We start from the raw sequence: 11,998 nt of genomic DNA on the forward strand, positions 1-11,998 counted from the left end.
AGTGCACAGGAAGCCAGTGCAGGTGAGCCAGTATAGGTATATATGTATGTATATATGTATATAAAGGTATATACAGTATAGGTATATATGTATGTATATATGTATATAAAGGTATATACAGTATAGGTATATATGTATGTATATATGTATATAAAGGTATATACAGTACAGGCGTAATGTGATCAAACTTTCTTGTTCTTGTCAAAAGTCTAGCAGCCGCATTTTGTACCAACTGTAATCTTTTAATGCTAGACACGGGGAGACCCGAAAATAATACGTCACAGTAGTCGAGGCGAGACGTAACAAACGCATGGATAATGGGTTCGGCTTTGCATAGTAGAGTTTTAACTTGCACTTGCAGATGTAGCGACCAACTGTAGTTACTGACCGTGGCTTTATGAAGTGTTCCTGAGCCCATGTGGTGATATCCTTTACACACTGATGTCGGTTTTTGATGCAGTACCACCCGAGGGATCAAAAGTCCGTAATATTTTCGCTTACCTGCAGTGATTTCTCCAGATTCTCTGAACCTTTTGATGATTTTACGGACCGTAGATGGTAAAATCCCTACATTCCTTGCAGTAGCTCGTTGAGAAATGTTGTTCTAAAACTGTTCGACAATTTGCTTACAAAGTGGTGACCCTCGCCCCATCCTTTCTTGTGAAAGACTGAGCATTTTTTAGGGAAGCTGTTTTTATACCCAATCATGGCACCCACCTGTTCCCAATTAGCCTGCACACCTGTGTGATGTCCCATATAAGTGTTTGATGAGCATTCCCCAACTTTATCAGTATTTATTGCCACCTTTCCCAACTTCTTTGTCTCGTGTTGCTGGCCTCAAGTTCTAAAGTTAATGATTAGTTGCACACAAAAAAATGTTTATGAGTTTGCACATCAAATATGTTGTCTTTGTAGCATATTCAACTGAATATGGGTTGAAAAGGATTTGCAAATCATTGTATTCCGTTTATATTTACATCAAACACAATTTCCCAACTCATATGGAAACGGGGTTTGTAAATACGACCAGTGGCATACATATATGAGATCTCCTCGGTGCATCCCAAGTGTTGCTAAAATGGTTCGCCTCCTTTATCTCAGTGATGTTTTTAGCCCATCGAAGCCACAAATGGGGCGGTATAGCTCGGTTGGTAGAGTATCCGCGCCAGCAACTTAAGGGTTTCAGGTTCGATCCCCGCTCCTGCCATCCTAGTCACTGCCGTTGTGTCCTTGAGCAAGACACTTTACCCACCTGCTCCCCGTGCCACCCACACCGGTTTAAAAATGTATACTCAGATATCGGGTTTCACTATGTAAAGCGCTTTGAGTCACTGGAGAAAAGCGCTATATAAATATGCTTCACTTCACAAGCGACGGCAGAATGAGACGAATATGAGAAGCACGAATTGATCTCAAGATACAAGATTGAGCGACACATTTTTGATCCGGGACATACAAACCGCGTCTAATCGCACGCCAAACAACCACATCCTGGCTCGTTGTTATAGCAATGTTGTTGTTTTTTTTTAAACAGTTTTTTTTTGTTGTTGTTATCGAAGTAACAATCCCCATTACATCCGCACGCACGCTAAAGTGAACACGTTATAAAAAGGCCTCATTTAGTCACTAAGCATACACCAAAAAGTATGTTAAAATACTCAGCATATTATATGCATTTAAATGGAAAAAGTCATAAATGGTCATCCATCCATCCATTTTTTTTACCGCTTATTCCCTTTTGGGGCCGCGGGGGACGCTGGTGCCTATCTCAGCTACAATCGGGCGGAAGGCGGCGTACACCCTGGACAAGTCGCCACCTCATTGCAGGGCCAACACTGATAGACAGACAACATTCCCACAGTAGGGCCAATTTTAGTGTTGCCAATCAACCTATCCCCTGGTGGGAGGTGGGAGGGGCCTATCCCCAGGTGCATGTCTTTGGAGGTGGGAGGGGCCTATCCCCAGGTGCATGTCTTTGGAGGTGGGAGGGGCCTATCCCCAGGTGCATGTCTTTGGAGGTGGGAGGAGCCTATCCCCAGGTGCATGACTTTGGAGGTGGGAGGGGCCTATCCCCAGGTGCATGCCTTTGGAGGTGGGAGGGGCCTATCCCCAGGTGCATGCCTTTGGAGGTGGGAGGAGCCTATCCCCAGGTGCATGCCTTTGGAGGTGGGAGGAGCCTATCCCCAGGTGCATGCCTTTGGAGGTGGGAGGGGCCTATCCCCAGGTGCATGCCTTTGGAGGTGGGAGGGGCCTATCCCCAGGTGCATGCCTTTGGAGGTGGGAGGAGCCTATCCCCAGGTGCATACCTTTGGAGGTGGGAGGGGCCTATCCCCAGGTGCATGTCTTTGGAGGTGGTAGGAGCCTATCCCCAGGTGCATGCCTTTGGAGGTGGGAGGGGGCTATCCCCAGGTGCATGCCTTTGGAGGTGGGAGGAGCCTACCCCCAGGTGCATGACTTTGGAGGTGGGAGGGGCCTATCCCCAGGTGCATGCCTTTGGAGGTGGGAGGAGCCTATCCCCAGGTGCATGACTTAGGGGGTGGGAGGAGCCTATCCCCAGGTGCATGACTTTGGAGGTGGGAGGAGCCTATCCCCAGGTGCATGACTTTGGAGGTGGGAGGGGGCTATCCCCAGGTGCATGCCTTTGGAGGTGGGAGGAGCCTATCCCCAGGTGCATGCCTTTGGAGGTGGGAGGAGCCTACCCCCAGGTGCCTGTCTTTGGAGGTGGGAGGAGCCTATCCCCAGGTGCATGACTTTGGAGGTGGGAGGGGGCTATCCCCAGGTGCATGACTTTGGAGGTGGGAGGAGCCTATCCCCAGGTGCATGCCCTTGGAGGTGGGAGGAGCTTATCCCCAGGTGCATGACTTTGGAGGTGGGAGGAAGCCGGAGTACCCGGTGGGAACCCACGCAGTCAAGGGGGAGGACATGCAAACTCCACACAGAAAGATCCCGAACCCGGGATTGAACCCAGGACTATTTATGACCTTTGTATTGTGAGGCAGACGCACTAACCCCTCTACCACCGTGCTGCCCCATAACTGGTCAAATAAATACAAATACGGTTCTTGACATGACTGAGGTTGCCAACTTTTTGAGAAAACACATTCTGGGGCCGGTCGACCGGATTTTTTTTGGTGAGTTTTGTTCATCTGTGTGAAATGCAAAGACTGACTACCGTTCACCAGAGTCCATTTGCGTCGGTTAAACCTTAGTTGTCTTCTATGACCTGACGACTGACAATCTACACACACTTTTTTATACCATTGGACTTCAAACAATGAATGAATGTCAATGTTTTTTTAAAATGAGACAATGGACAGAATACAATTTGAATTTGAATAGAGTTATTTCCTGCTGAACCTAACAGAACAAAAATGAACGTATTTCTTAAACAGACATCTCTCCTGCGTTGAGAACTGCTTTGACAAAAAAGAAGCCCAGACTTCCTTCTCCCCAGCCACTTCGTCCAGCTCTTCCCGGGGGATCCCGAGGCGTTCCCAGGCCAGCCGGGAGACATAGTCTTCCCAACGTGTCCTGGGTCTTCCCCGTGGCCTCCTACAGGTTGGACATGCCCTAAACACCTCCCTAGGGAAGCGTTCGGGTGGCATCCTGACCAGATGCCCGAACCACCTCATCTGGCTCCTCTCCATGTGGAGGAGCAGCGGCTTTACTTTGAGTTCCTCCCGGAAGGCAGAGCTTCTCACCCTATCTCTAAGGGAGAGACCCGCTCATTTCGGCCGCTTGTACCCGTGATCTTATCCTTTCGGTCAGAACCCAAAGCCCATGACCGAAAGTGAGGATGGGAACGTAGATCGACCGGTAAATTGAGAACTCTGCCTTCCGACTCAGCTCCTTCTTCACCACAACGGATCGGTACAGCGTCCGCATTACTGAAGACGCCGCACCGATCCGCCTGTCGACCTCACGATACACAAGACTCCGAGGTACTTGAACTCCTCCACTTGGGGCAAGCTCTCCCCCCCAACCCAGAGTCACTGAGCCATCAATTTCAAAGTAGTACGGTCCGTTGGTTATTGTTGTCAAAGAGGATGGATATCTCCACATCGGCACAGACTTTTAAATGTTAACCTTTATCTCAGAATTTGATGCATCCCTAATGCCATAATAGAGAAAAACTTCTCGAAATAATAGGTTTACCAGCCAATGTTGCCGCACTGTGTCTCTGCAAAAGGTTATTGACGGGTGCCCCTGGAGTCAGGATGCGAGGAGTATAGTGCGGCCTTTCTAGACGATCCTGACGGAATAAATAAAGTATCCATCCATCCATCCATCTTCTTCCGCTTATCCGAGGTCGGGTCGCGGGGGCAGCAGCCTAAGCAGGGAAGCCCAGACTTCCCTCTCCCCAGCCACTTCGTCTAGCTCTTCCCGGGGGATCCCGAGGCGTTCCCAGGCCAGCCGGGAGACATAGTCTTCCCAACGTGTCCTGGGTCTTCCCCGTGGCCTCCTACCGGTTGGACGTGCCCTAAACACCTCCCTCGGGAGGCGTTCGGGTGGCATCCTGACCAGATGCCCGAACCACCTCATCTGGCTCCTCTCGATGTGGAGGAGCAGCGGATTTACTTTGAGTTCCTCCCGGATGACAGAGCTTCTCACCCTATCTCTAAGGGAGAGACCCGCCACACGGCGGAGGAAACTCATTTCGGCCGCTTGTACCCGTGATCTTATCCTTTCGGTCATGACCCAGAGCTCATGACCATAGGTGAGGATGGGAACGTAGATCGACCGGTAAATTGAAAGCTTTGCCTTCCGGCTCAGCTCCTTCTTCACCACAACGGATCGGTACAACGTCCGCATTACTGAAGACGCCGCACCGATCTGCCTGTCGATCTCACGATCCACTCTTCCCCCACTCGTGAACAAGACTCCTAGGTACTTGAACTCCTCCACTTGGGGCAGAGTCTCCTCCCCAACCCGGAGATGGCACTCCACCCTTTTCCGGGAGAGAACCATGGACTCGGATTTGGAGGTGCTGATTCTCATTCCGGCCGCTTCACACTCGGCTGCGAACCGATCCAGTGAGAGCTGAAGATCCCGGCCAGATGAAGCCAACAGGACCACATCGTCTGCAAAAAGCAGAGACCCAATCCCGCGGCCACCAAACCGGAACCCCTCAATGCCTTGACTGCGCCTAGAAATTCTGTCCATGAAAGTTATGAACAGAATCGGTGACAAAGGGCAACCTTGGCGGAGTCCAACCCTCACTGGAAACGTGTCCGACTTACTGCCAGCAATGCGGACCAAGCTCTGACACTGATCGTACAGGGATCGGACTGCCATAATAAGACAGTCCGATACCCCATACTCTCTGAGCACTCCCCACAGGACTTCCCGAGGGACACGGTCGAATGCCTTCTCCAAGTCCACAAAGCACATGTAGACTGGTTGGGCAAACTCCCATGCACCCTCAAGAACCCTGCCGAGAGTATAGAGCTGGTCCACAGTTCCACGACCAGGACGAAAACCACACTGTTCCTCCTGAATCCGAGGTTCAACTATCCGGCGTAGTCTCCTCTCCAGTACACCTGAATAAACCTTACCGGGAAGGCTGAGGAGTGTGATCCCACGATAGTTGGAACACACCCTCCGGTCCCCCTTCTTAAAGAGAGGGACCACCACCCCGGTCTGCCAATCCAGAGGTACCGCCCCCGATGTCCACGCGATGCTGCAGAGTCTTGCCAACCAAGACAGCCCCACAGCATCCAGAGCCTTAAGGAACTCCGGGCGGATCTCATCCACCCCTGGGGCCTTGCCACCGAGGAGCTTTTTAACTACCTCAGCAACCTCAGCCCCAGAAATAGTACTATCTAATCTAATCTAGTGATCTTCAGCAGAACCTGCGAAGATCCCCTACAACATGTAAAGGAAGTTCTTGGAAACATCCAAGCAGCAGGACTGACTTTGAATTCTAGAAAACGAGAATGGGCACAAGAAGAACCACGGTTCCTTGGACACCAGTTGAGAAAAAGAGAGGTCATGTCCTCGCCTTTGCATCAAAAAGTATGTGAGAGCCTTCTTGGTCCGAGCTGAACCGTACCTTAGATTCGTTCCAGAGTTTGCAAATATTGCTGCCCCACTCACCGCTTTCCGGATTAAAGAAAATTAGAATCCAATAACCTGAACCAAAGAATGTGAGATTTCATTTAGCACTCGGCTTGTCTCCTGTCCTGAAAAGCCAATACTTTACCAGAAAGTTTCGGGTACAAGTGGACACTTCTGCGGTTGGACTTGATTGGTAGAATAATTATGTATATATTATCACACAACTTTTATGCTTAAGGGCCGATGCTATAATTATTGTCAATTGTGCTGAAGTGGTATTTTTCTTTGTCCGTGCAAAGCTGGCAATCCAAAAGATTGCAAGCCAGCCTAGTATCAGTGTTTGTGTCCAGGAACGGCCTGCTGACTGCCAAGGCCGAACACCGCCGTGACGCAGACAGAGCAGAGACAAGGCGATATCACCAGCGTCGACACATTTGCATTTTGCTATAATCAACTGGAGTTGTCGATATTACCCCCTTTCCCTCAACGATGGCTTCAGTGATGTAAACAGGGACCTCCCAAATAAATAGAGGAAGCTAGACTTTTAGAACGTAGTTTGGATCCGTTACTAGAAAACAACCAAAACACGTGACTCCTCATTGAGCCAAATTGAACTCTGTCTCTGCGCAATTCCTTGCTTCTGGTCCTTTTAATAGATGTCACCGGTGTTTGAGCCTGATGAGAACCAATTATCTGCCTCAACCGCAAATGGATCGTGGAAAGCCTGCAGTACCACCTTTTAGGATGGGAGTTTGATTTGGAGATGGACTACCACGCTTTAACCTGAATCATCTGTATGAGGGATCAGGACAACATATTTGACGTTCAAACTGATAAACGTTTTTTTTTTTGTGCAAATAATCATTAACTTTAGGATTTGATGCCAGCAACACGTGACAAAGAAGTCAGGGACTGGTGGCGTTAAATACTGATAAAGTGCATAGGTAAACTCCCTTTTTTCCGTAATTTGCATAGGTAAACACCCTTATTTCCCCATATGAGGGCACAATCCCGGAGAACACACGGCGCAAACACAAACAGACTACAGAAGAGAAATTCGTATTATACATAATGGGGAAATACATAATGTCAAAACGTAAGTTTAAGAAAGGGGGGACAGCTCTTGGTAGCTTAAAGCGTTCAAATATATATGCGTCACTTCGGGAAAATAGGTCAACATGGTTGTGAAATATGCGCTCCCTCCCCAGGGCACGATCTGTGGCATCTTGCCCTCTTGCGGTGTGTGTGTGTGTGTGTGTGTGTGTCAGTTTCAAACACTGATGACATCTATTAAACAGAAAAGAAGCAAGGAATCATGCAGGGACAGAGTTCAATTTGGGTCTTAGTTACAGATCTAATCCACGCTCTAAGGCAGTGGTTCTCAACAATTTTTTTAGTGATGTACCCCCTGTGAACATTTTTTTAATTCAAGTACCCCCTCATAAGAGCAAAGCATTTTTGGTTGGAAAAAAAAAGAGATGAAGAAGTAAAATACAGCACTATGTCATCAGTTTCTGATATATTAAATTGTTAAACAGTGCCAAATATTGCTCATTTGTAGTGGTCTTTCTTGAACTATTTGGAAAAAAAAGATATAAAAATAACTAAAAACTTGTTGAAGAATAAACAAGTGATTCAATTCTAAATGAAGATTTCCACACATAGAAGTAACTCAAAACTTAAAGAGCCCTCTTTGGGGATTGTAACAGAGATCCATCTGGATTCATCAACTTCATTCTAAACATCCATCCATTTTCTACCGCTTATTCCCTTTCGGGGTCGCGGGGGGCGCTGGCGCCTATCTCAGCTACAATCGGGCGGAAGGCAGGGTACACCCTGGACAAGTCGTCACCTCATGGCAGGGCCAACACAGATAGACAGACAACATTCACACTCACATTCACACACTAGGGACCATTTGGAACACGTCCACAAAAATGAATGTTGCATTTCTTTTCACAGTTTATGAACTTACAGTCATATTTTGTTGAAATGTTATTCAATAAATATATGTATAAAAGATTTTTGCTATTTTTAGAATATTTTTAAAAAACCTCCCATACCCCATGGCATACCTTCGAGTACCCCCAAGGTGTACGCGTACCCCCATTTGAGAACCACTGCTCTAAGGTAACAGTCCCACGTGCTCCTCTATTCATTTGGGTGATCCCGGGCGTAGGATCGGACCCAGGACCTCCGTATTGTGAGGCAGACGCACTAACCTATGGGTGTCAAACTCTGGCCCTTGGGCTAAATTTGGCCCCTCCGTGTAATTTAATTTGGCCCTTGAGGCAATATCAAATTAACATTAGAGCTGGCCCGCCGGTATTATAACACCGCATTCACCGCTAATACTCATACTTACCAACCTCCCCGATTTTCCCGGGAGACTCCCGAATTTCAGTACCCTTGCCGAAAATCACCCGGGGCAACCATTCTCCCGAATTTCTCTCGATTTCCACCCAGACAACATCATTGGGGACGTGCCTTAAAGGCACTGCATTCAACGTCCTCTAGAACCTGTCGTCCCGTCCGCTTTTTCTCCATACACATATACTATATGCGGACTTTACACACAAACAAGTGAATGCAAATGCATACTTGGTCAACCGCCATACAGGTCACACTGAGGGTGGCCGTATAAACAACTCAAACACTCTTACAAATATGCGCCACAATGTGAACCCACACCAAACAAGAATGACAACCACATTTAGGGAGAACATCCGCACCGTAACCCAAGATAAACAGAATAGAACAAATACCCAGAACCTCTTGCAGCACTCACTCTTCTGGGATGCTACAATATTTGAAAATCGATTTTGCATGTGACTATAAAGTTATACAAGCCTTGCTCGTTCGATATTCAATGCAAAACTTGTTTGGGTCTCTGTCAAAAGGTTAATTTGTTCAACCTTGGCCCGCGGCTTTGTTCAGTTTTAAATTTTGGCCCACTCTGTATTTGAGTTTGACACCCCTGCTCTAACCCCTGTTGGGAAAAACGTCACAACTTGTGCGGATTCCAAACGGCTCATTTGGAATTTACAAGAAGGGAGACCAGGATGTTTTTATCGATATATCCGCCATGTCTCCGTGGTTTGATTTGGAATTTTCGAACTTACGCAGATCTTGAATGAACAAGAACAGAAGTTGGTTTCGCATGATAAGTCACCTTTAAGACGTGTGGTGACACTATGTCCTGTCCCTCAGATCAATCAATCAATCAATGTTTACTTATATAGCCCTAAATCACTATTGTCTCAAAGGGCTGCACAAACCACCAGGACATCCTCGGTAGGCCCACATAAGGGCAAGGAAAACTCACACCTAGTGGGACGTCGGTGACAATGATGACTATGAGAACCTTGGAGAAGACGAAAGCAATGGATGTCGAGCGGGTCTAACATGATACTGTGAAAGTTCAATCCATAATGGATCCAACACAGCCCCGAGAGTCCAGTCCAAAGCGGATCCAACACAGCAGCGAGAGTCCCGTTCACAGCGGAGCCAGCAGGAAACCATCCCAAGCGGAGGCGGATCAGCAGGGCAGGGATGTCCACAGGCAAGCGGTCCATCTTGGGTCCCAACTCTGGACAGCCAGTACGTCATCCATGGCCATCGGACCGGACCCCCTCCACAAGGGAGAGTGGGACATAGGAGAAAAAGAAAAGAAACGGCAGATCAACTGGTCTAAAAAGGGAGTCTATTGAAAGGTTAGAGCATACACTAAGAATGCCACAGTCAATCAACAAATCTTATTCCAAAAAATTAGCATGTCTGCTTTTTCAGGATCAAGTCTGACCCTCTCTTCGCTAATCGTGTCGCCAGCGGTGGAAAAAACATGTTCACTTGGCGTGGAACTAGTTTGAACACAGGTTTGAGGACATCCGCCTGAACATTCTGGGGTCCATCAGTGTGGCCTCCTCCAGGAATGACTCCACGTCCTTGTCCTCAGTAGTTGTTTGATGTATGGAGAGTGAAAGTCTTGGTCAGGACAGAGAACCTCCTCTGGCAGTGACAGGTAGCAGATGGTCCCAGGTCGACCTTTTTCTCCATCAGTCCGTCTCCTGTCATCAAGGGGCGATGGTCGGGGAATCTGACCTGCGGCAGCGATGCCAACCCGGCAGCTAACATCACCCGGTACAAGGAGGATAGGCCGTCTCCTATGGAGTCAGGTCAGACGCTGACTATCAAAGACCTCAGTCTAGGTCGGAGGCTCACCTTCAGGGACATCAGTCCAGATCAGAGGCTCACCTTCAGGGACATCAGTCCAGATCAGAGGCTCACCTTCAGGGACATCAGTCCAGATCAGAGGCTCGCCTTCAGGGACATCAGTCCAGATCAGAGGCTCACCTTCAGGGACATCAGTCCAGATCAGAGGCTCCCCTTCAGGGACATCAGTCCAGATCAGAGGCTCACCTTCAGGGACATCAGTCCAGGTCAGAGGCTCGCCTTCAGGGACATCAGTCCAGATCAGAGGCTCACCTTCAGGGACATCAGTCCAGGTCAGAGGCTCACCTTCAGGGACATCAGTCCAGATCAGAGGCTCGCCTTCAGGGACATCAGTCCAGATCAGAGGCTCACCTTCAGGGACATCAGTCCAGATCAGAGGCTCGCCTTCAGGGACATCAGTCCAGATCAGAGGCTCACCTTCAGGGACATCAGTCCAGATCAGAGGCTCACCTTCAGGGACATCAGTCCAGATCAGAGGCTCACCTTCAGGGACATCAGTCCAGATCAGAGGCTCACCTTCAGGGACATCAGTCCAGATCAGAGGCTCACCTTCAGGGACATCAGTCCAGAGAAGGGTGGCCATGATTATTACTGTCAGGCCTACAACAGCTGGGGGAACCAAACCATTGGTGTGCACGTGAGGGTGAATGGCAATACCCCCGAAGTCCAAAACACCTCTCCGTCCACTGAAGACATCAGTGTCCGTAAGTGGAACATCATCCGGCTGGTTTCTTCTGCGGTTCTGTTCGTGGGCATCCTGCTCATGCTGACTCTGCACTTCAGGTAAAAAGTAGGACTGTCAAAACGAAGGCTTTAACGCAGATTCATCTGATTAAACATTGTCGCACAAGCAGAAATGTTATTTTGTTAAAAACAGATCATATTTTCGTGAACATGAACATGATGCTAAAGGTGTTCACTCGTACTTCCCGACAAGCTCAGCAAATGCGATTTCTTTCCCAATCGCAGGACGATGACGTCTCCCTCGTCCACCGTGGATCTGAATGAGCTCGTTGAGCTTGCAGAGGTGACGCCTTGTCGGTTCCGGTGTCATGAATCCAGTCTCACTGTCACCCTGTGTCCTCTTGTTAGCAGCGGGACCATGGCGACTACGAGAACATTCATGCCGCAGTCCTGAGACACCAACGCCGGAAAGAGGAAGCGCTGTGACGGACATTGGAGCATGAACGACAAAGTTGTTTTGAAGCGTTTATTTTTTAACTTCTTTAATACCATTCATGCATCCATCTTCTTCCGCTTATCCGAGGTCAGGTCGTGGGGACAGAAGTCTAAGCAAGGAAGCCCAGACTTCCCTCTCCCCAGCCACTTCGTCTAGACTCTAGCTCCTCCCGGGGGATCCCGAGGCGTTCCCAGGCCAGCCGGGAGACATAGTCTTCCCAACGTGTCCTGGGTCTTCCCCGTGGCCTCCTACCGGTCGGATGTGCCCTAAACATCCTGAACAGATGCCCAAACCACCTCATCTGGCTCCTTTCCATGTGGAAGTAGCAGAGATTTTAGTTTGAGTTCTTCCCGGATGGCAGAGCTTCTCACCCTATCTCTAAGGGAGAACTCCGCCACCCGGCGGAGGAAACTCATTTGGGCCGCTTGTACCCGTGATCTTGTCCTTTTGGTCATAACCCAAAGCTCATGACCATAGGTGAGGATGGGAATGTAGATCGACTAGTAAATTAAGAGCTTTGCCTTCCGG

At 48.7% G+C, this 11,998-nt stretch overlaps 1 protein-coding gene across 1 annotated transcript in view; it reads left to right on the forward strand.

Annotated features, from left to right (window-relative positions):
- The window catches only part of LOC133562016 (uncharacterized), a 69,913-nt gene extending 58,453 nt beyond the window's left edge, over positions 1-11,460 (forward strand). Inside the window, exons 22-24 of the mRNA XM_061915846.1 lie at positions 10,117-11,073; positions 11,260-11,317; positions 11,383-11,460. Of these exons, the coding sequence (XP_061771830.1) occupies positions 10,117-11,073; positions 11,260-11,317; positions 11,383-11,460 (1,093 nt within the window). The remainder of the gene's footprint in view (positions 1-10,116; positions 11,074-11,259; positions 11,318-11,382) is intronic.
- The last annotated feature ends 538 nt before the right edge of the window (positions 11,461-11,998 follow it).

The sequence above is a fragment of the Nerophis ophidion genome, linkage group LG01 (genome assembly GCF_033978795.1).
Source record: "Nerophis ophidion isolate RoL-2023_Sa linkage group LG01, RoL_Noph_v1.0, whole genome shotgun sequence".
NCBI lineage: Eukaryota > Metazoa > Chordata > Actinopteri > Syngnathiformes > Syngnathidae > Nerophis > Nerophis ophidion.